At 40.0% G+C, this 25,484-nt stretch overlaps 2 protein-coding genes across 2 annotated transcripts in view; both read right to left on the bottom strand.

Annotated features, from left to right (window-relative positions):
• The window catches only part of LOC135708749 (rab-like protein 6), a 376,690-nt gene that overhangs the window by 251,713 nt on the left and 99,493 nt on the right, over positions 1 to 25,484 (bottom strand). The gene's annotated exons all lie outside the window — the stretch shown is intronic.
• LOC135708780 (FACT complex subunit spt16-like) lies at positions 6,699 to 7,247 on the bottom strand. Its single transcript, XM_065230919.1, has one exon. It carries the CDS (start codon positions 7,245 to 7,247, stop codon positions 6,699 to 6,701), a length of 549 nt encoding a protein of 182 aa, XP_065086991.1.

Here is a 25,484-nt window from a genome sequence, read left to right as displayed (position 1 = left end):
TGAAGACACCACATACCAATCTTGTAAATCTAAAAAGTTAGATTTTGCAGCGCCGCCTGTGGTGGAGTTCCGAACTAAAACTTATCACTAGTCTTTGCGCCTTATTTTATACAGAAACTCTCTTAAAGACATCATAGTGAAAAAACCGACATTGAAGGCGCAAATAAAAAAGTTCGTGATATTGAGCATTCAAACCACTGTGCATCGCCTCATCAACCGGGTTCGTGGTTGGTGGAGGTGGCTAGGAACGGGAAAAACGGTGCAACAGCGGTGGGTAGTGAAAACCACTGATCCAGAAAATTGTGGGCAATCAGGCCGGTGGTGTGCTGTGTGTGACGACCCTTTATACGAATCGAAGCGAACGTTTTTCCTAGCCGTTGACGTCGTCGACGTCGTCCTCGACTTCGAAGTTCAGATCTCCTAGACACTCCGCAAAGGTACCCACTACAGGTAATGTATGCATATAATTTCCTTTCGGTTCGTGGCCTCGCATTTCACCTGAGAAAGGGTATTACTCTAAACTAGCGATGTTCCACTGCCGGCGGTGAAGGTGTGGAATCTACCGTAACATGCGCATCCCTAACGACAATCTAATTTCCAATGAACCGACACCACCGAAGTACATTATTACCGAAAGAGCACCATCAAGTGGGTATTGAGTTATTCGCACTGGTACTACTCACTTTTCCTGACACCACCGAGGTAGGTGTAGTACTTGGGCTCTATAATAACACCCAACGGCACCCAACAGAGACATTCGTCGACGGCCAAAGCGGAATCGGAATCATTCCAATCGACTAGGCAGGTCACATGCGGCAAAACAACGACGACGACGAAGGAAAACCGCGTGCCATCCACGACCACATCCTCCCCCACACCCGGAACATGAAACTCGTCAGGCAAAAATAAGGCACCCCTTGCCGCACTCGCTGCCCTGTATTAATTAGTGAAAAAGTATCGTGTAATTAAGAAAAATGCCACGTTTAATTGCTAATTGAGTTTCAGCCTTCTGTTTTAATCACCTAATTACGTGACTATAACATTTGAAAGAAAATCGAAATAAATAAATTAAACATAGAAGGAGAATATTGTATGCTCTTTCACTTTGCTTCCGGGTTGTCGGAGTCGACGGGAAGGGTTGTAGGTTGAATAGCAACATGCAGTGGAGCTTTGAAGGGTGTTTTTGACACGGGCCGGGAATAGAACCTACCATGGTCTTGCTTTCAAACCACAAGCCTGCACTCACTAAAGACGCTCATTTACGATTATTGTATCATTTCGTTTGCGGATTATCAAATCTAATCTAATCTAGTCTAACACCAGTACAGCCAGTACATTAAAGGTTCATGATTTTACTTATATATTTGGTATATGTTGCACATCAGAGATGCGCAAAACATACCAAAACGCTACTGGCCTACTATGCAGCATTTAAGAGGCAAGATGATTCAGCTGTTTAAATCAAAGATTTATAACTTAACTTGAAAATGATGTGTCTTATCAAAATGGCTGAAAACAAAAGTTGCTAAATTCTTGTCAAAAAATAAGACGTTGACTTACTCGGAGTGAACCCCTTATGATTACCTTACTATTTTTTGTGAAGAAAGCTGAAGTAATGTCCTAAAATTTGGTAAAAAGTGTTAGCCGGTAATGTGTTTAAAATATATATTTTTTTTAATTTTATTAAATTTTAGAATATTATTGAATAGCATATTTTTTAGTAAAATAGTTCCAAAAATGGATTATGTGCATCAGTTTTAACAAATAAGCACTCATAATGTTGTTTTCTAAGTCCAACCGTTCTCAACCCGAGTAGCACACTTTCATCAATATAAATTACAGCAACTTGTTTATGACTGAAATAAGTCGTATATAAGTTTCTACAATTGATTTGTGACAATCGTGCTACTAGGGAAGTTATTGAGAAATTTATATATGTATTTCCAACATGTTGTACCATGTTGTCCAGCAACGAAATAAAATTGTCATGATTGATTATTAAATAACAAACAATCCATTCTCAGATGAAGGGACTACCCGAGAAACAAATGCTCATTTAGTGTATTTTATCTGGGTAAAATTTCCAAGCAAAAATTTCGGTATTATTACACATTTGAAGACATAATCTTCGCAATAAATATTACAAAATTCGAAGTGGAGTTCCCCGAGAAAATCAACGGTTCATTAATTATTGACATGAATTCACATACTTTTTTCATTCAGTGTATTTTTCTCAAAGAACATTTAACTATCTACAACTTCTTCTCAGATGTCATTTTGATCAAATAAGCCGTTTTAAGTTGAGTTTTTAAAGTAAAATCCATTATTTTTGATTCACTGTTTTCAAAAATATACTCTTGAGAAAAACAATCATACACTAAAGTATTTTTTATACCGGGGATATTTACCGTGTAAAAAAAACACATTTATATAAAAAGTTAAGGGTTGTGTCCCACACACCATCGCATTATTGACGTAGGACTACGAGATTGTTTTTTCTAGGTCAATTTAATAATAATTACAAAATTATTGCTATCATATATTATTCATATTAACATATTTTAGTAAGTTTGAACTGATCTTTCCTCGTTTATACAAGGTATAGAGCATAGGGAATTTAAATTTGTAAACATTATGGTACCATTTTGATAATACTTTGTGTAGTAGATAGAGTTAGTGTTATTAGTGAATAAATAATGAGTAGAATCGAGTGAGCGTGAAGCGTGATAGTCCGTATGTAAACGGAGTCTCATTGGTTAGAGAGTTTTGATAGGTTAGCAGGTATAAATATGAAGTACCTAAGCTCGTTGAAGTGTTTCTTGTAACGCATTTTGGAGGTGACGGACCACCACCAGCAGCAATAAAAGCAGCCACTTACTTTCGCCGACAAATCAATACAATACAATATTTTACATTTGTGCAATCCCAAAACAGCAGATGCAATGAAAGTTGAAGACAAAAGCAAAGTTTCAGTTGGGACGTAATAACTATGAAGAATAAGAAGAACTTATCAAAATTTCCATTTAAAAAAAAACATTACTTCAAAGACACACTTACTTCCCTGGTGACAGAATTCAGATTCTAAACTGTACACCATCCAATAGCTTTTGAGCATATGAACAACTCGGCCAAAAGCAGCAAGTCATTTCGTATACTAGTGCCACCTGGTGAAGACATTTTCATCTTAACAATAGGTCTTATAAATCTTATCATCTTTGCCAAAAACAGCAACCATCTAGTTGAGCTTTCAAGTTAAAGCAAGTAATTATAAGTCAAATTGTGTGCTCGCCGGGCTTGGCGTGAGAATTTAGAAGTGAGTTGTCCACTATAGAATAGGTCATGTTGATAGCAACCTAGTCTAATTGAGGTGTCGACTTAAGCAAGCCATTAGTTTAAAATGGTATTAGTGGTTAGTGATTTTTTTGTCATTCAGAACAACTTTACTGAAGACAGCAAACTTCTATCTAGTCGTGCTTTCAAGTTAAAGCTATTGCTAGATGTCAAATTGCACACGTCACCTATTGAATGAATTCTGAACTGAGCTGTCGGTCCTATTCATCAAAACAACTTTGTCCAAGACCGCAACCTTCTATCTAGTCGAGATCGAAAGTTAAAGCAAAAAGAAGTTAAATAGTATACTAGTGTGATGTACACCATCCAATAAGTCTTGAACAACTTTTCCACATACAGAATCCTTCTATCTAGTTTGCAGATTTTTGAGTAAAATCGAGGAATATTTGACTCACTCAGTAACCTCACTTTGTACTACTTAATTTTGATCTAGTCTCATCGGCCGTGTACATCTGCAGACGAACTGAAACAAATCGTACAGGTACGTTCTTTTATAACCTCACAATTGATTCGTATCTTTCAGTTCTCTCGATAGTAATTTGACAAATTTTCAATAGTTTACTTTTGATAAACTACTATAATCTTTACACCAAACAAACTTTAAATCAAATCTGTATCAAATATGGTGAAAAGAATTGAAATCCATCAATAAATGGTCATGTAATAAGCGTTTAAAACCTGACACTATTTCGTTCCTAATTTTTTTTTATTCGCTTCCCAGTATAGTCCACAAAGACGTAGTCCATCGTCAAAAATACCTACCAAGTTTTTAAGTTTCTACAAACTAAAATATTTAAAAAAAAATAAAGGGTTGTGTCCTAGACACGACCGCAGTATGGCGTAGAACTACGGAAAATTGATGTATGTCATGCATTTTTGACTATTATACTTTATCTTAAATTTTTCAAGTATTTCAATGTCTCGGTTATGGTTCAATGTTGGTTCAAGTATTTTCCTAGAATGTAATAAATTATGAAAATTCAAATGTGGGGTCCTAAACAAGCCGTTGTAAATTTTGGAGTAGCAGCCCAGTATAGTCCACAAAGACGCCATGCATGTTGTGGGATAATTTTTTTTCTAAGAAACACGTTAATTTTCTTCAGTAGCTCTATCATTAGTTTTAAATCAGGTCTCTGAAGCAGAAAAAAGAGTGAAAGTTACATTTTATGATAACGCAACAGGCAGTTGTTTTCCTTATCAGAAGACGGTACTTTCAATTTCGAACAAAATGTTGGTTCATATGTCAGCGAAGTAGGGGAGGAAGGGGTATAACGATCCTACGGGGCTTAAGCAGCTTTTGTTCTCCAGTTGGAGGACAACCCTAACATAAAATTATCATGCATCATCATCATGTAGTTTACAGCTGACACTGTGACTTTTCTCAAATCAAACGTTTGGTTTCCAATAATTAGGTGCTTAGTACAACATTAATTGAAAATTAGGGGAGTTCAATTATTGAATTTCAAAGTCAGGGAAGAAGCTCGTATGAGGCATGAGGCAAATTGTGACCTCAAACGAATAAAACTTATCATGTGACACCTCAAATCACATTAGAATTAGTTCAATGGTAGTCATTTGGGAGGCCCAGTTCCACATTAGCCACACCTGACCATGTTTCGATCCCCTCGGGTGGCCAGTTTCTGAATATGGTCAAAACCCATTGAATCACATTAAAATTCAACAACCAGTTCAATGGCAGTTATTAGGAATAGCCAGGATCCAATCAATTTCCGTAAGCCCCTAGGAAAGTAGCCAGTTTTAGACTTGGATCAAAATCCATTATGCGGTGCTGCAAATCACATGAGAGTTCATCTACTTCCTCTATGTACTGTTTGAGAAAGTTGTGATAAGGAAAGTAAACAGAAAATATGTTGCTGCGCACGAAGGCAATTGTAAACAAACCGAAGCACACCTGACGGTCAATGCAGGAAACAACTAGGTCTAACCATGATACAAATATAAATAAGAAATTTTGCCAAATATTCACAGTTTTCAATAAAATTAATGCAATAATAGTCTGCTAACATGCAGCTTACATCTGTTAGTAGTATTATCACCGACAAACCGACATGACACTTAATGCTGACTTATGTCCGAAAATCGTAAACGGCCGATTTAAATATGCAGTGATCCAAACTTTCAAAACCAAAGGATTTTTTGATCTAGATAAAAATATTTTTTCCAGAATAGATCAGAAACGAACCAATTCATAACGTTTGCATGCGGGTTCATGGCTTAGCAAAATATTTCCCGCGAACACGGAGCCAGATGTCAGTAGTGTGTTTTGGTCAGAAATTTCATTGTTTTTGCTTTGGTCATTCATGCCAATTTGTCGGTGGTATTATACTGCACAAAAACTTTGAAAATGTAAGTAAACATTCCTCTTGTGGACGTTCTAAAAAGAGCCATGTTGATTAGAAAATTAGTTAAAAAAGAGGTATTTTTGATTTGCACCCAGTATAGTCGACAAAGACGAAGTTCTACGTCAAAAATTGGTAATTTTGTAATTATAGCATCCTATACTGCCTATAATCCAAGGAGTAAGTCACTCAGCACAGTGTGCCGAAAGTAGATTCGGCACACCTTCGGCACAATCTCGTAGGCATTGGATTGTTCATTAAATAAAATGGGAGCACTGCTGGACTGCTGTTGTTGAAGTTGTTCACAACATTATGTGCTGTTTGACTGTGTATTTCAGAAACATACTGTAATTGAATATACTAGAGGAACTCAGACCAGCAATTCACTTCTCGGTTCACATTTAAATTTGAAATGCAGGCTTCCGAGGGCTGTCGATTGCTATCGATGCCGGTCACAAGTCTTTCAGCTACTACGTAACTGGAGTGTACTACGAACCAGGAATGCAAGAGCAATTTGGATGGATTGATGGATGGATGCAGTAGTGGCAATTGGATACGGAAAACTCAAAGGAGAAGATTCCTGGCTAATCAAGAACTCCTTGTTCAACTACTGGGGCAACGATGGATATGCTTTGATGGCGGTGAAGGGTAACAATTGTGGCCTTACCACCGATGTGACGTATGTAAATTTGAAATGAGATTTCGGTTTAAATTTGAGTAGTTTTTTTCGGATACGTGTCATCTCATACGAGATGAAATAAATGGTTTTCGATTTTTGTAATAAAAATAAAAGTTAGTTAGGTTGAGTGGAAGCAATAAAAATTCCGTGAGATTGTGCCGTGCAAAGTAGTCGGTCAATTGGTCGGCTACCAAACCAAACTCATTTGAACAATACCGAACTAATTTTCGCGGCACAATCACGCGGAATGTTCATTGCTGCAACTAATTAACTTACAATTTTTAAACTGAATTTCACTTGTTCAGGTACTACGATCGAATTCTCCCGGAACTCCAACCCGTTGGTAAAACCAAACGTCTTTGTTTGAGATCCTTCTTCTTGGCATACACCATTTCGACGTCGAAAACCTCCGAGAGCTTCTTGACCGGGATCATCACCTTCAGCAGTTCCTCTTCCAGATTGAGCAGTAAAGTGTAGTGCTTCTGAATCGTTTCTGTCGGATTGACCAGCAACGTTCGGACGACATTGGAGTAGTTGGACTTGTAACGCGCACCCACAGCACAGATGATAGATCCAAAGTGCAGATAGTTCTTGTCGCTGAATGCACTGAACTTCAAGCTGTAATTGCCACCCGACTGGATAATCGCCGGGTAGCACATGTCCAACTTGTTGGTATCCACACCGGAGACGTACCTTTTGTCCGTCAGCACCAGCTCGACACCTTTCGACAGTTTGGCATGTTTTACTTTCTTATCAGCATCCATAATCTCCACGACGTGATCCTTGAGGTACTTGTTGAATAAATCTACCGTCTGATGGTGATAACCTCGGAGTCCTCTCAAATCAGCAACAATCATGTCCAACCATTTTAATATTTGGCGTGGAAACGCTTATTATTATTATTATTGAATTGAGCCTCCTATACAAACACAAGTGAATATAAACAAACAAATCAACGCTTTCTTAATGTTCGCAACTGAATTTTTAACTAACTGTTACTTAGAGAGGGTCTATTATAAGAGAGGAGAGGACTGGCTGGTTTTGAGCCTAACGAACTTGTAGTGACCGATCTCTCCACCATACCTATTGTCCTTGAATCCAAACAACGCTACGACTGGGTTGGGTCTCCTCTAACCTCTAGCTTTGGATTACAAACCCCATTCTCACACGATTAACACCGTGCGTCACTTCCTGGCAGCTTTCCGATGATTTGCACAATCTTTGTGTAGAATGCACATGTGTTGACAGAACCGATGTTAACAATTGTATTCGTCCGGACGTGCCATTGATCCATTGATCTGTAGCCATACTCAAAGCCTGCTCCTATAACCATAGTTGAACTGGGCAATGGCCGGTGGCTCCAAACAATCCGCTCGGCGACGAATCCTGGAACATCATCGTCTGTGCTTCCCACAATCTGTGCACATGTTCCTTTTCCGCTAGCAAAGTCTATCTCGGTTAGTGCATTTGGTAACTTCTTACCAACACGAGACAGTAATCTCCAATATCTCTGAACGGTATCGGTGACGTCAACAAATCCTGGTTGAACGAACCTACGCCGATTATCCTCAAGGCCAAGTAGCTGACCTGTACTCGGATCAACGACTTCAAGACCTGCAAGGTTTACATAAAGTATGCCCTCAGGGAAGCGGTATGGCGTGGCGGTCCATCCTTCAGGAGGTTCTCCTGCAGCAGGGTTTGCAGGCAAGGATGGGATGATGGCCTGACCTTCAAACTCGCACATGCCTATATTCTCAAGATAGGCAGCTGATGACTTAAATCCTACTTTTAGATGAGATTCGACCAACTGGACGATCTCAGTGCTAGCAGGGGTACGGCCAAACGGTCCTCGTCGTCTGGACATCTCGCATTTGGTATACACTTGTAACTTAGTAACAGTCTCAATCAGCTACGCTACAAATGTAGCGTTTTCTTCATACTTTTAAGAAAAAATACGGATAAAATTATTCGTCACGGTTTCGAAGGAATTCTCGAATTTTTCCTGTAACACGGCTCATTAGGCGGCGCACACCTTCTTCGTCCATCGTTTTAGCTATCTTATTCCACCAGGTCTTCATCTGATTGATGTCTTTGACAACCTTTCCCTTTGCCTTGAGTCTCCTCTTCATGATTGCCCAGTATTTCTCAATAGGGCGGAACTGGGGGCAGTTGGGTGGATTAAGGTTTTTCGGAACAAACTGGACCCCTTTCTCTGCATACCATTCTTGAACGACTTTGCTGTAATGACAGCTTGCCAAATCTGGCCAAAACATTACGGGATGGTCGTGGGATCGAATGAACGGCAAAATTCGTTTTTGGAGACACTCTTTTTGGTATAGTGCCGACGTCATTGTCTTATTTGTAACGAAAACTTTCGTTTTTTGCCACAGCTGCAAATGCCCTGCCAAATCATAAATTTTCGTGCAAATTTGTCGGCAAAAACAAATTAAAATTTGGCTGGAACATCCCCCGAGTCGTTGCCAAGTAAAATTTTTGACCTGGGATTTGCCCGAAGTCAGCCTTGACATAGGTTTCATCGTCCATCAGAAGACACCCGTCGAACTTGGTCAGCACCTGGTCGTATAGCTTCCGCGCACGGATTTTGGCCACACTATTCTGTTTTATGGTCCGATTTGGCTGTTTGCTAGCTCGATACGACTTGATTCCTTCCCGGAGTCGAGTTCTCCTCACGGTACTATGGGCAGCACCGAAATTTCTGGCCAAATCACGGTCCGACAGATTGGGATTCCTCTTAATCGTCTTCAAAATCTTACCACGCAGTTTCCGGTCGACAGTTCCACTCCGACGATTGGCTTGAGGCTTCCGAATCGTCGTCAATGTTTCCTTATACCGTTTGATAAAGCGCCATACGGTATTTCTGGGAAATTTCAGCTGTTTAGCTAGCCTAGATGCAGACCACAATGGATTTTCCAAATAACTGTGCACAATTTTTTCCCTTCTTTCGGCTTCCATGTTGATTGTTTACAAAGTACAGTCGATTTGCGGAATGTCAAAAATACCTACGTGAAGCTGACAAAATTCCCGACACGTGGGCGCCAAGAACTTCCAAATCCGTCCACGCTCACACGTCAATACCTCTCACGGGTTTCTATGTTCCGTTTTGCTTCGTATTTTCCACTACATGAATTCTCTGTTGCATCGCATGCTCCCGTTTTTACTTAATAGAGCTGTGCGATCATCGATAGAAATTCAACATGTACTGAACAACATTGTAACTTTATTTTCCCTTCATTAACTGTGTGATCGAACACTCAGCGGCTCGATATGTTCATTAATATTCTGGATTGTGAACACCAATAAAACAAGCATTTTTTTTAACGAGTTCATCCCATCTACTACAGAACTGTCACAGCCAGAGTCAATCCAGCAGCGCCTATCTTGATTGCATTGGCAGTGTTGCTAGAGATTTCCTAGGCATTCCTCTACTGTTACTCAATTCCATAAGCTGCATTTAAAACATTAGAAGTTCAGATCGTTTTTGTAATGAAAATTGCAAAACTTGCGAGCTTATAACCTAACCCTTCACAACTTTACATCCCAGTTTGCTACCTTTTTCCCTATACGTAATAAAACTAGTATTATATGGGGAGTAGGCTGTACGTGTGTTCGAACCAGACGTTTGATTTTTCCGCGGAGTTTTTTTTTTTAAATCTATAGTTGGTTGCTGATCTGGCCATAACCAGGCCTAGGAGACAATTTCTAGTTCCTCATTCTAGGCAAGGTTGCAAATACTCATTTCAGCTAAAACATTTTTTTTTTAAATTATGAAATAATTAGATGCTATGATCATATTTTAAATAGGTAAGATACAAGAAGAGGTTTTCAAAGAATGTGTTTGTCATATTAAACCTGTTTATTTCACTTCATGAGAGTCACAATCAGCGATTTTTCACACACTCACTCACTCACTCACTCACTCAGCGATCAGCAAATCGCTGATTGTGACTCATAGAAAGCAAAATTTACAGATTTTATGTTTCAAACGCATACTGTGTAACCTCTTCTTGTAAGTTACAAATAAAACATGTCATCATACCATTTTTTGATTTTATTATTCCGAAAAACATTATTTTAGCTGAAATGAGTATTTGCAACCTTGATTCTAGGACCGTATTATTTGCCGCTGAGAAGCTGTTCCAACGCCAAGTAGAACCTCCACGAGGCGTCCCATCATTCGTCCCATCATTAGTTCCATCATTTGTTGAGTCGCAGTGTTCAACATGACTATTGGTCATGAAAAGGCTTGACAATGCACATCATACAATCGACTACATACATCCGAACATTTGTTTATCTCAAATCGAAGGAAAACATTCCACGCAATTACCATGAAGTTCATGTTGATCTTCGTCAAGCTTCGTCTAAAATTTGATCTTCTACATCAACACATGTCAGGCAGCCTTCAGGATCAATTGACTAAACTTAGTGAGTTCGTTCCATTTTGTAAATTTTTATCTTTTAAAACCAGCAACGTTGGTAGATCACGTTTTTGTGGTGCGTTACTGGTATAAGATCTACCACCGAACCCTAGTCGTGACAACTTCAAACTAAGGAATCAGGATTTTCCAGTAATCAAAGGATCACATTTTAGTCCTTGTTACTTTTTAGGACTTGATAATAATGACAAGACTCGGGTAGTGACCACCGCGCCGTAATGCATTTCTATATTGTATATTTAAAAGCAAAAATATTTTTTATGTTCATAGATTACACATAATCCTTTTCCCTTTGTCCTTCTCCTTTTCCTTTCCCTTTTCTCTTTTCAGAAAGCGAGTAATGATGTCCACAAGATGTCCACGTTTCATCCAGTTATTGGATTCTGAAGTTTGTTTTCTGATGTTTTCTGAATCATCTTGCCCCTTAAATGCTGCACAATAGGCCTGGCCGTTTTGTTATAAGTGACGCATCTTCGATGTGAAACATATATCAAATAGACAAGAAAAATAATGTAGGTATATATTTCATTTTCCAGAATGCTTTCAAGAACTGTTGGTGTTAGATTAGATAAGATTAGATACGTAGTAAAGCTAGGATTATATAAAGTTAAAAAGTATTATAACATTACAAGAAACGGATACTGCATTCAGCAAAAACATGTAGTTTTAGGGTTCGGAGGAAACGCTAGACAAATATCAACACGAAGCGTGATTGATGAAACTATCTATGTTTCATAGATAAGGGGCTGCCCACAGCTCACTTGATCAGCTTTTAGATGTTTTAGATCCCACCCTGCTTCACCCTGCGTTCATACAAAAAGTGAAAAATGTTACGAATGTTTCGTGAGATTTTTAAAAGCAAATTCCAAGCACATTAAAAATAGACTCCCAGTAGAGTACAACTACAACCCTGTTCGTAGCTGTCACATGCTAATACTCTGAGCTCGCCAGGAGAAGTCGTTCCTTGGTTTGTATTTCGTAGGCCTACGGCACAGCATTGGAAGCTTACGAGCAGCATACTTTGTTATTATTAGTCTAGTACCTACCACACTCGCCTCTGCATAGTTCCAGAATACAGGCACACAGTACGAGATGAGAAAGAACCATCATTTCGAACTCTTGCACCTTTCTTCCAGCAGAGGCAAAAGCCACGTACTGAGGTACATCCTCACTGCCTCTCGGCTTCACCGTCGTGGGTTAGAGTTAGTTCATGCTTGCACTTGTACATCGCAGCCCACGCGCGAGGCTCTTGGGTGAAATCGGAACCATATACCATCATCATGGTGGGTTATCACAACGACGACGGTACGGGGGCACACCACCACCTCATTTCGCTCATTTCCGAGGCAGGCGGTTGATTTCGAAGTTATAGTACTTTGGACTATGGTTGGCGGCCAACAAACATAACATCCACCGTGCTTAGTTGTTGGCGCTGAGTACTTGGGGGCACGTCATCCTCATCGCCGTCATCGCCGTCGTTGTCTGATAGCAGCACACTTCATGCTGTAGGCCACGGAGAGATGATGGAGGAAAGGGGAGATGAGGTCCAACTTGGTGTAGGCAACAGACGGGCTTTAGCGAGAATTATTATTAATGAGAAATGAGAAATGGAAGAAGAAATTATAATTATTATTGAATTATAGCGAGGGTACAGTGCGCGAACAACTAAATTATATTATACCTCTCTGCCTGATTACTGATACAACGGCAAACGACCGGGACGAAGAGTTTTCGGGGTGTGGAGAACCGGCCAAACCTTGGTCGGTCCTGTGCTCCAAGGCAAGGGTGTTGTATAATAATGACAAGTCGTAGAGAGTCGACCTAGTCAGTCGGTATAACAACGATGATGAGCTTCCTCCTCCATCCTTACCTCGATCCTTTTCCTGATGAAGGTAGTGGCAGTGGGAGACAGGAAGAGAAGCGACAACATGATATAGTTAATGATTCGCGCGCCCTCACTTCCTTGTGTGCGCTCTTCTCAACCCTGGCCTACATTATTACCGTCTCTGTGGCTCTACGAGCAGTTGTACGACAACTGCAGCCGGGCATATTTTATGATGATTTGTTGTAGGACAACTTTGTTTGGTTTAAATACATTTTGAAATCATGCGATGGTAACTATTTTTTAAATTATGCATCGTTGATTGAAAGCAACAGGAATTGTGGGTTGTCCATTGATACAAGAGTGCCATTCGTTACTGAGCATCACTTGAGCACAAAAGTCAATAATTCACGTACTCATTTTCAGAAGATCCATAACATTTCGCAAAGTCCTCTCCATTCATGCAATGAGCTGAACACATGATTTCGCCATTTGAATAATTTCATGCTTCCCGGAATTAATTAATTTCATCAGTTAATGAACCTCGAAAACAAGAAGTCAATTTGAGTGCCCGGTAGCATTCAGTGGCAGCATATTTAACATATAATTGGCTACCCCGAAACACAACAATGCCCACACATAATCCGAAACCCGGGTCGACCGACTGTAGATCAACACACCGACAAACGGTAAGAACTCGCACATTTTCCTTCGTTCCATCCAGTCCGGAGTCAGCTCGGTAGATAGGTACTGAGCAGTTACGAATTGCGACGCCTGGTGGACTTACCTTTCCAGCCAGCAGCATAGAGACATACGAATGTTCAATTCAACCGCGCGTGGATCCGACCCGCAAAACATCATGCAAATTTGTCGCTTTTGACCGTGTCGTTTCCATTATTATGTGCGACGGAGGAGCTATCCGGATTCCGGACTTCTTGTTCCATCTCTCAATTCTACTCTGTTCTTCGAAACGTGACTAATGTTTATCCACGGCCGCTGCCGTCCTTCAACCTTTGACGAGACAAAATGAGGCCAAAAATTGTCTTCTGATGGTTTTTGGCAGCAGCGACAGGCAACGGACGGACGGTATGTGAAATCGCAGTTAGATACATGCCAGATACAGAAATTGCGATGGGGAGGGGGTGACGAAACGGACGACATCCTTTCACAAAATTGTTCCGTGGACAACGACGGAATGACGAGATGACGACAGCTACCTCTGCCGGATCTCAGTATTAAAAATCATAAAATATGGAAATGATTTGCATACAAACTTAATTGAGGTTTAATTATAAAATTACATTTTATTTTTCGCTCAAGTATTTACAGCTTTTACTCCTTTAAATATAATTAAAACGAGTTTTAATCATATTCAAATTTATGCCGCACACCAACATCAACAACAGCAACATCAGCGTCGACGACGACGATGACGACAAAACTCACAGAGTGGACCACAGCCAGACTCGAGCAGGCCAGTGTCGGTGTAATGAGAAGGATTGTGGATTCTGGGAAATCGCTGTACGTCAAATGAGGACGATACTAAATGGTGGCGAGGGTTGCACAATTAAAAATGAAGAAGGTTGGTAAGAGATTTTCGTGGTCATGCTTTACTTTCGTCACATCCGTCGCCAAAATCGGTTGTCACACGGACGATGATGTTTCACGGTGACAGTCGGTGGGCGATTACTGGCTCTAGTGTTTTGAAATCGATGTTCAAAATGAGTTTGAAGTTTATTCAGCTAGGGACCATTCAAAAATGACGACCACAACTTTTTTGCTTATAGTCAACTCTGCCTAACTGGATATTGAAGGGACCAACTTCACAAATTCTAGGACCCCTCCCTTCTTAAAAAAATGACGTTATTTTAAAATCACCCCTTAGGTTTTGGTCTTGATCTAAGCTACCGTTGAAAGAGTAAACGTCCCACGATTCGTTATAATCTCATGGGATAGTTATTCGAATAACGGTAGTATTAAGAAAGGCATCTAGGCGAAATGAGCGAAAACGGTGAGCTGTTTGCAGAATTTTGAGACAATAACGACATGGTGATCGGGGGTTCGCTCTTCCCCCAATGGCCGGTGCACAATGTCACGTGGGTTTCCCGTGATGGACATACCGAAAATCAGGTCGACCACATCTGCATCAGCCGAAAATGGAGACGGAGCCTTCTTGATGTCCAGAATATACACAGCGCCAACATCGAATCTGACCATCACCTTCTAATCGGCGAGCGACGGGAGGAGAGACTTGGGCGGTGGTTCACCACACACCGACTTGAAGATCCTGCGGTAAAAAGGTCTTTCGTTGAAGAACTTAAGACTCGAGCTGCGGACGTTCCAGAAGGTGGCAGCGTAGAAGAACAATGGACGGCCATCAAGAATGCCTTTATAGAAACAAACGACAACAACCTGGGTGAGCTGTGCACCCAGAGGAAAGAGTAGATCGCTGATGAAACCTGGCGGAAGATTGAGGAGCGTAGAGAAGCAAAAGCCCTGATAGAGCGAGAACCAGATGAGCCAAGAACGAAGCCCGCCACGGTACTCGGCTCTAGAAAAGGAAGTCAAGCGCTCTTACAGACGGGACACGCGAGCGTGGGTGAACTCCCTGGCCGACGAAGGGTAGAAAGCCGCAAACACTGGCGATATACGCCTCCTCTACGATATCTCACGACGCCTGAGTGGAGCAAGGATGAACCTGAGAATGTTAGTGAAGGACACGATTGGACAGTTGCTTACCGACCCTACTGACCAGCTGAAACGCTGGTTTGAGCACTCTACTAGTCATCAACATCTCGGCATGATTCGCCTAGGGTGCGGAGCATTACTCGCGTCAATTCCGAGGCCCCATCACTGCAGGAGATTGAAGCAGCTATCCGAAGCATGAAATCCAACAAGGCTCTAGGGGTCGATCGCATATCAGCAGAGATGCTCAAAAATGTTGCGACTTTTCCAGCCGACTGGATGCAGGGCGTCTTAGTGAAGGTCCCAAAGAACGGGGATCTGACTGTGTGCTGGAATTGGCGAGGCATCATATAACTGTGTATTGTTCTCAAAGTTCTGTGCAAAGTAATCCTGAATCGGATACAGGAGAAGATCGACGCGACTCTCCGGCGCAGCAGGCACGATTCCGTGCTGGAAGATCTTGTGTGGACCATATTGTCACGCTCCGCATCTTCCTGGAGCAGGTCAATGAATTCCAAGAGTCCCTTTATTTGGTATTCATTGACTACGAAACAGCTTTCGACCGACCTAATCACGAGATTCTGTGGGGCGCCCTGAGACGCAAGGGAGTCCCGGATAGAATCGTCAACCTCATCGAAGCGCAGTATCAGGCTTTCACGTGCAGAGTTCTGCATAACGAAACCTTGTCTGACCCTATGCGGGTAGTCGCTGGTGTGAGACAAGGATGCATACTATCACCGCTACTGTTCCTTATTGTAATCGACTATCACCATGGAGCATCTCAACGACTTCGATTTGGCTGATGATGTTCCTCTACTAGCACAACGGCGCCCTGATGCAGAGTAAGCTCAATGACCTAGCCGAATGCTCCTCTGCGGCGGGTCTCACAATCAACGTCAAGAAGACCAAATCGTTGGATGTCAACACGGGCAACCCTTCCAACTGTACGGTAGCGGGCAAGCAGTGGAGAAGGTCGAATGTTTCCAGTATCTTGGCAGCCAAATAGCGTCGGACGGTGGGACCAAGAGCGACATAGGTGCACTAATCAAGAAGGCTAGGGCTGCCCGTTGCGAGTTTACGAAACGTATGGAGATCAAACCAGATAAGTCAACGCACCAAAATCCGAACTTTCAACTCAAACGTGAAATCTGTGTTGTTATACGCCAGCGAGACGTGTATCAGCGGAGAACACGCAGAAGCTGCAGGTCTTCATCAACCGATGCCTGCGGTATATAATTCGTGCCTAGTGGCCTCACAACTGGATCTCGAATGCCGAGCTCCATCGTCGATGTCATCAGACGCCGATAGCAACAGAAATTCGAGAGCGAAAGTGGAGGCGGTTCGGCCACACACTTCGACGGGACGGAAACGAAATCTGCAAGCAAGCGCTGAATTGGAATCCGGCAGGACATCGCAGCAGAGGCAGACCCAGGGGCTCATGGCGGCGGAGCTTCAACAAGGATATTTCCAGCAAGTCGATAAGAATCTGACCTGGTCAAGGTAAAAGAGTGCAGCCGCCCAGGGTGGAAGTCTTTCATGTTGGCCCTTTGCACCTCTGGTGGTGTACAGGACCCCTAAGTAAAATCTACTCTTCTCCTCCACAGTCTGATTCAGCAGCTAGGTCACAGAAATTTCACTTTCAGTTAATCAAAAGCTGCCCGTATGGGAAAATGGTGTAAAATGCGCCAGTGGAGTAATATGGCCATGATTTTTTGCATGGACTTCACAAACAAAATTTAATTGATTTTCATCCAGAACTGATAGGTGGGCTGCTGATCAATCGTATCAATTGCTGCTTACCCCGCTGGCGTAGAGATCGAAGAGTGCTCTGCTTATGTACGAAAAATATCCGAGTGTCAAATGTACGGTTTTATTTTTTCTGGAATTGATGCATTCCAATGCAAAGTTGGAAATTTTCGCTCCACAATGCTCAATTGGTTCCAAATCGGGTCCTGATTAGCCTCCCAAAATGTGAACTCATTTGAAAAGAAACTGGTTTGGCACAAATCATTTGTAGTTTGTATGGAAATTACCATGGGAAAATCAATTGTTTCTCTGCTGGGTATCAGCGGTTTCTTATAAAAAAGCAATACATATTAGTTCAAACCTTCTCTCACAAAAAAAAATTGGTTTATAGCTCACCAGTGCAAATCGCATACCAGACCAAATATTTTCTTTATAAATTTCGAGTGTTTATTTTACTTGAGTTATCCTGACCGGACATTATCCATAAATACGTTAGCGATACGGATGTTTGCCGCACGTACTATTGCTATAAAGACGATAACCATAGAAACGATAGTCATGACTGACATTAGCCATAATTTTGTTGTATTAAAATTTTTTTAAATCCAATTGCAAAGCAGTACCCGTTATATGAATGTTGTCAACAAACCCGAAAATGTAGTGTTTCCAAAACCGAACACATATTAATTTTCTCTTTAAGTTGAATCCTTCTTTATATGATGGGCAGTTCATGTAAAAATATAAAATACGTCTGTGATTAATATATGGGGGTACACTTTGTGAAAACCGAAAATGAAACATGTAACAAAATTATGAAAGATTTTGAACGTTAATATCTCAGCTGCGCCTGGACCAATTTCTATAATTTTATCACCAATCGACCAGAAATATTTATGCGCATCTGTTAAATTTACAACTATATCATTATTCAAAATGTCACTATTGAAAATTGTACGAATGCGCAACTGTTTCTATGATCGTTAAAATTTTCACCGATTGCCTGGGAAAAGCGATTTCCCTAACACAGATTTCAAAGTTGAATTCCAACCGGTCTCACCAAACGGTGTTTGTTCAATCACCGCGTGGTGAGCAGTGGTTTTCTCCAGTACATAACGAAAGGCTCCCCATAAGCAGCTAGCTATCTAGGCTGGCTTCAACCGCTGATCGGATTCAGTTCCAATCACCGTGTGTGGTGGTGTCTGGTCGTCGGCATCAGTAGCAGCAGTGTTTTCGGCACGTGGCGTTGAACATTGTTCTCCAGTACACAACGAAAGGCTGCCTGCAAGAAGCGAAATGCAGCCCACATGAGCATCCATAGAAGGAGGAAGACACCGCAGTGCTGTTGATCGGAATCAGTAGCTCTTAGTGAGTTGCTGTGGGCAATCTATGTCAAGCGCGTCATACTAAAGAGTATAGACAGAGATAACCCCGCTCAAATTCCTATTCCTACACAAAAACACAAGCTCCTGCTGCAGTTAACAAATAAGCTTTATTATATAAGAACACGTAGTCCTACGTCCCCATTGCGACCCTTGTAGTTTTTTCTTGGAGTTGACTTCTTCTTTAATGCTTGATCTGTTTTTGATAGATATTTTTTTTTATGATAAATTGAATTGAAATACTCACAAATAATTTTTCTCTTGTAGTTGAATCCTTCTACACATCATGAGCTGTTCTTTGACAGATGAAATAGTTTGAAATCTCTAATTGAAAATTCTCAAAATTAACAGCTCTCTTGGAGTTGACTGCTTCTTTGCATCATAAGCTGTTCTTTGATTTTTCCGTATGGCAAACTTCCGTATGGCTAACGTATTTATGGCTAATGGGGTGTCAGTAAAAAATTCTTGTGCTGGAAGCTGCTTAAACTTCAAAAAGAAAGATTTGGGTTTAACGAATGCCATGCTGAAGTTTAAAACGATGCTCCTCGTGATTTTTTTTTAATTTTTATATAGTTCATTTATTTGGAAGGCTCAATCGCGTTAGCTTTTCGGAGCCAACACTTCGTTGTTAATTGTTTGTAACAAAATTCACAAAATTCTATGAGTTGGGCCGAATACTCGCGGCTTACCCGAGGTTAGAGGGGTACATTGTCAAAATATAGCATCAGGAGAGGAGCTTGGAGGTGAGGTTTCGTTGTATCATCAGAGCATTGTCACCAGTATGAACGGTAGTACGGTCCAAGAGTTCCATTGTTTGGTCAACATCCTGAAAACTAGATGGAACATTCCAAAAGCAAAAATGACAAGAGATTTAGTGAACACAAACCTTAGAAAATTGACGTTTGTCATTATTTCTTGCACTTGTGTGGTTTACATATTTGAATTCTCAAGTGATGTCTTTTCATCTTCAGTTAATTTTTAATTTTTATAATTATTATTTAAATTCCTACACTCAAAATAATCTACACGTTGAAGCTTCGTGAAAAATCACGTAAGTTCTCACTTTTTCCTCTCCTCTCAGTTTTACGTGGCTCACGTAGAATGTACGTGATGTCTCTTGAATTTCACAGGGAGTTCCTGTGTAACACTCATACATAATCAATTAAATGAACGTGATTCTCACATAATACTGAGTATATGTGCGTTTCACGTTAAACTTATGAGATGTCCACATGTAAACAAAAGAGTGGTACGTACACTCGGAGCGGTGCAAATCATGGCAGCATAATAATGGGCTTCGGTATTTTTTAAAGAATGTGGCAAGATGTAAGTATACAATTATGGATTATTTGTTTCTCTTTGACAAAAACAAACTAACTGTTTCATCGTACTCAACAGAATGATGTCAAGCTGTCCAGCAGTTTCTTCATCAACGGAAAAAAACATCTAGGTCCATCTCCATGATCGTCCAGATTTGTGCTGCGTTTCGAATATAAAAAAAATGCTGATGTGGTTTATTTAGTAAATTTTAATAAATTAAAGGAATATTATTATTATTACTATTAATACCGTAAAGATTTTATCTACATAAAAAATTTGTATATATTTGTATAAACAGTGCCAAATATTGATACTAGAATCCTCCAATGAATGTCACCAACCAAATCACGTAACTTCTATGTGATAATCTTATGGCGGTCAAGTTTCATAAAATGAGTGCCCCTACATGAGAATCACGTAGCTCTTATGTGAAAAGTACGATGGAAAAAATTATTCTGAGTGTAGTCCTATCAGTCCTGTTTAGAGCATTCCCACCCCTTGGTGGGATTGGTTTTGTTTGAAATTTGACGTCATTTTTAAAAGAGCACTAAAATATACTTAAATCCTAGGGGCATCCTACTCTAAACTTTATTACTAATATACAATAAATATGTTTAAATCTCTCATAAGTAGTCCTAATTATTTTTAAGTATTATTAATCTTGCATAACTTCCATCGTAGTTACCGGTTGCTAGTATTGTTGTTTGATGCTGTAATCCCCGTCAATTTTATAGTTTACGTCACTTATGTAATGTAATTGATTCTTGTTTTAATCTATTTTAATTGCAATAAAATCTTGGTATATGTATTTCAATTATGCTTATCTAATAGCGTAAAAAATCGTGTGTTATTCGAATGGTGTAGAGTAGAGAGGTTCTTGAACCTCTCTAGTTTTGAGCAGACTTTCCAGTGCGCTATCATGAATTTTGACTCCTTTACAGAGCTGTTCCAGATTCCCAAGAAAATAAGGAACCGTTGATTGACATGGCAGACCCAAGAATGTAAACAAGAGTGTTAGCACAAGCTGTGCAAGTATGGAGAAGAATGAGTTCTTGGGTATGCCTATACATGTCAAGGATACCAGGGTCAGGGGTTGTATCGGTTGACGTTTTTTACTACACTCACTTCGTTGTCATGCGCGACAGTCTGTTTGTATTCGTACTCTCGTGCTCTACCGTCGTCTCTCTTATACCCCGGACAGACTATGACTTATATCATGTAATATAGGCTGCCTTGCAATGAACACTCATACATCTAGTTTTCAATGGAAATCCAATGTATGAGTGCTCATTGCAAGACAGCCTATATTACGTGATATAAGCCATAGTATGTCCAGGGTATTACACAACACAAACGGTAGAACAACATTCGAGCAAAAAGAAAATTATCAAATAGCGATCATATGACATGATTTCATTCTAATTCCTCAATTTGGTGTAAATTAAACCATTTCTGATGAGAAATGTTATTACTAGCACATCTTTGGTTGCTATTTTCAGAATTCACACAAGCACAACATCGGCAACTCGGTCTTGGGCGGCAGTGTCGTATGATAGAGCCTGTCTTATGACATTTTAGTATTGATAGCTTGTTTTGCAAGCGTCGCAAGCAAAGGCAGTCGATTATCACAGAAAATGTGTCGACTACGGTGACAGGTTACAAGACTGACCAGGGTTACGCGAACTACGACGATGAAGCAAACCTTTTACAGTAGGAAATTGTACTGATTGCAATACGCTTTTTGTTGAACATAAATCGGAAAACGGAGTAACTTTAGACTGGTAAAGTAGTTTAATTAGCATTTTGCTATGTTTTCATTGGAACATAAATTTCCCAGTTTTAGTAATTGGAACCACCAACGAGAAGGTGCTGGTGATTGAGGATTTCATCGTTATCATTCAGATCCGTAGTGGCAAATAGATTATACCGGTTGAATCGAAGCGTTTCATGCGAGACTTATACAGCTCGATCGTTCCAGAATGCGATGACGATAGAATCAATGAAAAAATGGATTCGACATCAACACATATCAGATATGGCTTATCAATCATGTCCAGCTCTAATAATGGTTTCTCATCTGAATAGACGGTTCCAAATCCGAGGAAATCAACCTGAACATTGCATTACGTCCTAAGTAACATTGACAGATTCTCTTCGTCGACTTTCTCTTTGCATCATGAGTTCTTATAGCTATTTCTACAAAATTTAATGCTGAAATCATCGCAGCTACAAAGTTTAGAGAATTTGAGCATGTATGGGTGAAAGTGCATATGGCTGGTGAAACACACATATTTGGCTCGGTGTATTCCCCCCCCCCAACAATGCCCGTAAAGAAACATATGAAAAGTTTTTTAATATTGCTGAAGAAATTACAGCTAGTCTTCGGCCTGAAGTAAAAATTCATATTTATGGAGACCAACGTACTATTAACTTCATTCCAGACTCTGAAAATGATACTATTTTACTTCCAATCGTTGGGGAAAATGGAACACTTCAGTTTTATTTTTGACAAAACTGCTTGTTTAGGTCTTAACCAGATAAATCATATAAAAAATCAGCAAAATTGCTATTTAGATCTGTTACTGACGAATATTCAGGAAGATTTCTGTGTAACCGATTCACTTCATCCATTATGGAAAAATGAAGCGTTTCACACAGCAATCGAGTTTTCTTTATTTGTGCATGAATATAAAAGACCCTACGATTGTGAGTATGAAGAGGTTTTTAATTATCATTATGCAAATTACGAAAATATTAAATTTAAATTAAGTAACATAAATTGGCAAACGATTTTTAGGAATGAAGAAAATGTTGAAACTGCTGTTGACGTTTTCTACAAAATAATATTTGAAGAAGTTCCATTAAAAAGAAGAAAACGTCAAAGTAACTCAAAACATCCTGTTTGGTATAACAGTCGAATTATAAACTTAAAAAATCGAAAGCAAAAGGCACATAAGGCTTATAAAAAGCAAGGCACCAATGAAAATTTGGCAAACTATTTGCGTATTTGCGATGAATTAAATATGACAATTGATATTGCATTTGAGGAGTACAATTCAAGAACCGAACTCGAAATAAAATCTAGTCCAAAAAAATTCTTCAATTACGTTAAAACTAAATTAAAATCAGACAATATTCCATCAAAAATGCATTTAAATGAAACGGTTGGTGACAACGCAGCCGATATCTGCAATCTATTTGCTACTTCCTTCCAAGAAATTTCTCTTTTTCAGAAGATGATCGTGATCGTGATTATTTTGAATTCATCCCAGAATGTGCAGGATATTATGGCAACTTTGAACAATTTGGATGCTTCCAAAGGCTCTGGACCAGACGGAATTCCACCAGTATTTATGAAGAGCCTGGCACTGGAATTTACAGCTCCATTATTCTGGCTTTTCAATATGTCACTAGATTCTAGAATCTTCCCAAAAACATGGAAAAGCTCTTTTCTAGTGCCTATTTTCAAAAGTGGCAAAAAATCTGACATACAAAATTACCGAGGAATTGCTATTATTTCCTGTATCCCAAAGCTTTTCGAAGCGATCGTCAATGAAAAACTATTCAATCAGATCAAAAACAGAATCACTAACATGCAACATGGTTTCTTCAAAGGACGATCAACTAATACAAATTTACTTGAATTCGTCAACTATTCTTTGGTTGCAGTGGATAATGGAAACCATGTAGAAGCACTCTACAGCGATTTTAGCAAAGCATTTGATCGTATTGATATACCCATGCTTCTTTTCAAATTACAAAAAATAGGAATTGAACCTGGACTTCTCAAATGGCTTGAGTCATATTTAACTAATCGCCAACAAATAGTTAGATTCAAAGGTGAAAAATCAAACCCTATTACTGCTACTTCTGGAGTCCCCCAAGGCTCGCATCTAGGCCCTCTTTTGTTTATTTTATTTGTAAACGACATCTCCTTTATTCTTAAAAACATAAAAGTTTTAATCTATGCGGATGGCATGAAGCTCTTTCTAGAAATAAGAAATAAAGAAGATATACATTCAAAGTGTTTTTATGTTACTTCATACGCGAAGTTAGCGATTTTCAGAGTTGGTTGGAAAATGCTAACATGAAGCTTTAGTGTGATAATTTATTAGCTAGAGAATGATCTTTTTTAGAAGAGGGTAGGTGGATAGTTCCGTTAGAGTACGGCTGTATGAAAATTGAATAGAAGTTGAAAATGAGCGAATGTTGCGACAGTTTTTAAAGATATACAGACATACCAGATTGAAATAAACTTATTCTATGTTTGGTGTAACAAAAGCCTCTCGCAACTAAACGTTCAAAAATGTAAATCAATAGCTATTAGTAGAAAAAGAAACAAACCAGAAAATACAATTGTATTAGGAAATCAGGCAGTAGAAAAGTGTGAACGAGTTAGGGATTTAGGAGTTATAATTGATTCAAAACTAGCATTCACTGATCATTATAATACAATTATCAACAAAGCAAATAATATGCTTGGCTTTATCAAACGATTCAGTTACAATGTTCATGACCCGTATACAATAAAATCACTGTACATTTCATATGTAAGATCAATACTTGAATATTGCAGCAAAGTTTGGTCACCTTTTTCATTCACGCATGAGGAACGATTAGAATCAGTGCAAAAGCAATTCTTACTATTTTCTCTTCGTAAATTAGGTTGGACAAGATTTCCTCTTCCATCTTATGAAGCACGCTGCATGCTCATCAACATTCAAACATTGAAAGCGCGTCGTGAATTTGCAATGGTTTCGTTTGTGAACGATATAGTATCGCATCGAATTGACTCAGTAGAACTGTTATCAAAGCTTAATTTTTACATACCTTCTCGGCAACTGCGAACTCGAAATATATTTACTACACATCACTATCGCACAAATTATGCCAAATTTGGTCCACTAAATCAAATTATGATTGCTTACAATAAACATAGTGAAGCTATTGATAGGCGAGAATGCTGCAACACCGCACGAGATTGAATGTGGAGCGATACAGACAAGCGCGGAACAGACAAAACTCGGTTTTCCGAAGGAAGAAGCGTCAGCAGGAAGACCGAGATCGCGAGGCGATGGAAAATCTGTACCGCGTAAACGACACACGGAAGTTCTACGAGAAGCTAAATAGTTCGCGCAAAGGCTACGTGCCGCAAGCCGATATGTGCAAGGACTTGGACGGTAACCTTCTCACGAACGAGTGTGAGGTGATTGAGAGGTGGAAGCAGTACTATGACGAGCACCTCAACGGTGAAGCAGCAGAAAACAAAGGTGGCACGGCAACAGACCTTGGAGCACGCGCAGAAGACGACAGGCTACCGGCCCCTGATCTTCAAGAAGTTGAGCAGGAGATCGGTCGGCTGAAGAACAACAAAGCAACTGGTGTAGATCAACTACCAAGTGAGCTATTGAAATACGGTGGTGAAGCACTGGCTAGAGCGCTGCAATGGGTAATTGCCAAGATTTCGGAGGAGGAGATATTACCGGAGGAGTGGATGGAAGGTGTCGTATGCCCAATCTACAAAAAGGGCGACAAGTTGTATTGCTGCAACTACCGCGCGATCACACTGCTGAGCGCCGCCTACAAGGTACTCTCCCAAATTCTATGCCGCCGTCTGTCACTATATGCAAGAGAGTTCGTGGGGCAATACCAGGCGGGATTCATGGGTGCCCGCGCTACCACGGA

This window comes from Ochlerotatus camptorhynchus, unplaced genomic scaffold (genome assembly GCF_037179485.1).
Source record: "Ochlerotatus camptorhynchus isolate MF236.1 unplaced genomic scaffold, CSIRO-AGI_Acam_v1.1 ptg000334l, whole genome shotgun sequence".
Taxonomy (NCBI): Eukaryota; Metazoa; Arthropoda; class Insecta; order Diptera; family Culicidae; genus Ochlerotatus; species Ochlerotatus camptorhynchus.
The sequence above is the reverse complement of the archived record's forward strand: the minus strand, read 5'-3'. Positions and strand labels throughout refer to the sequence as shown.

Bases quoted from the DNA above. Each gene is read 5' to 3' on its own strand.
- LOC135708780 (XM_065230919.1), bottom strand. From the start codon at position 7,247: ATGATTGTTGCTGATTTGAGAGGACTCCGAGGTTATCACCATCAGACG.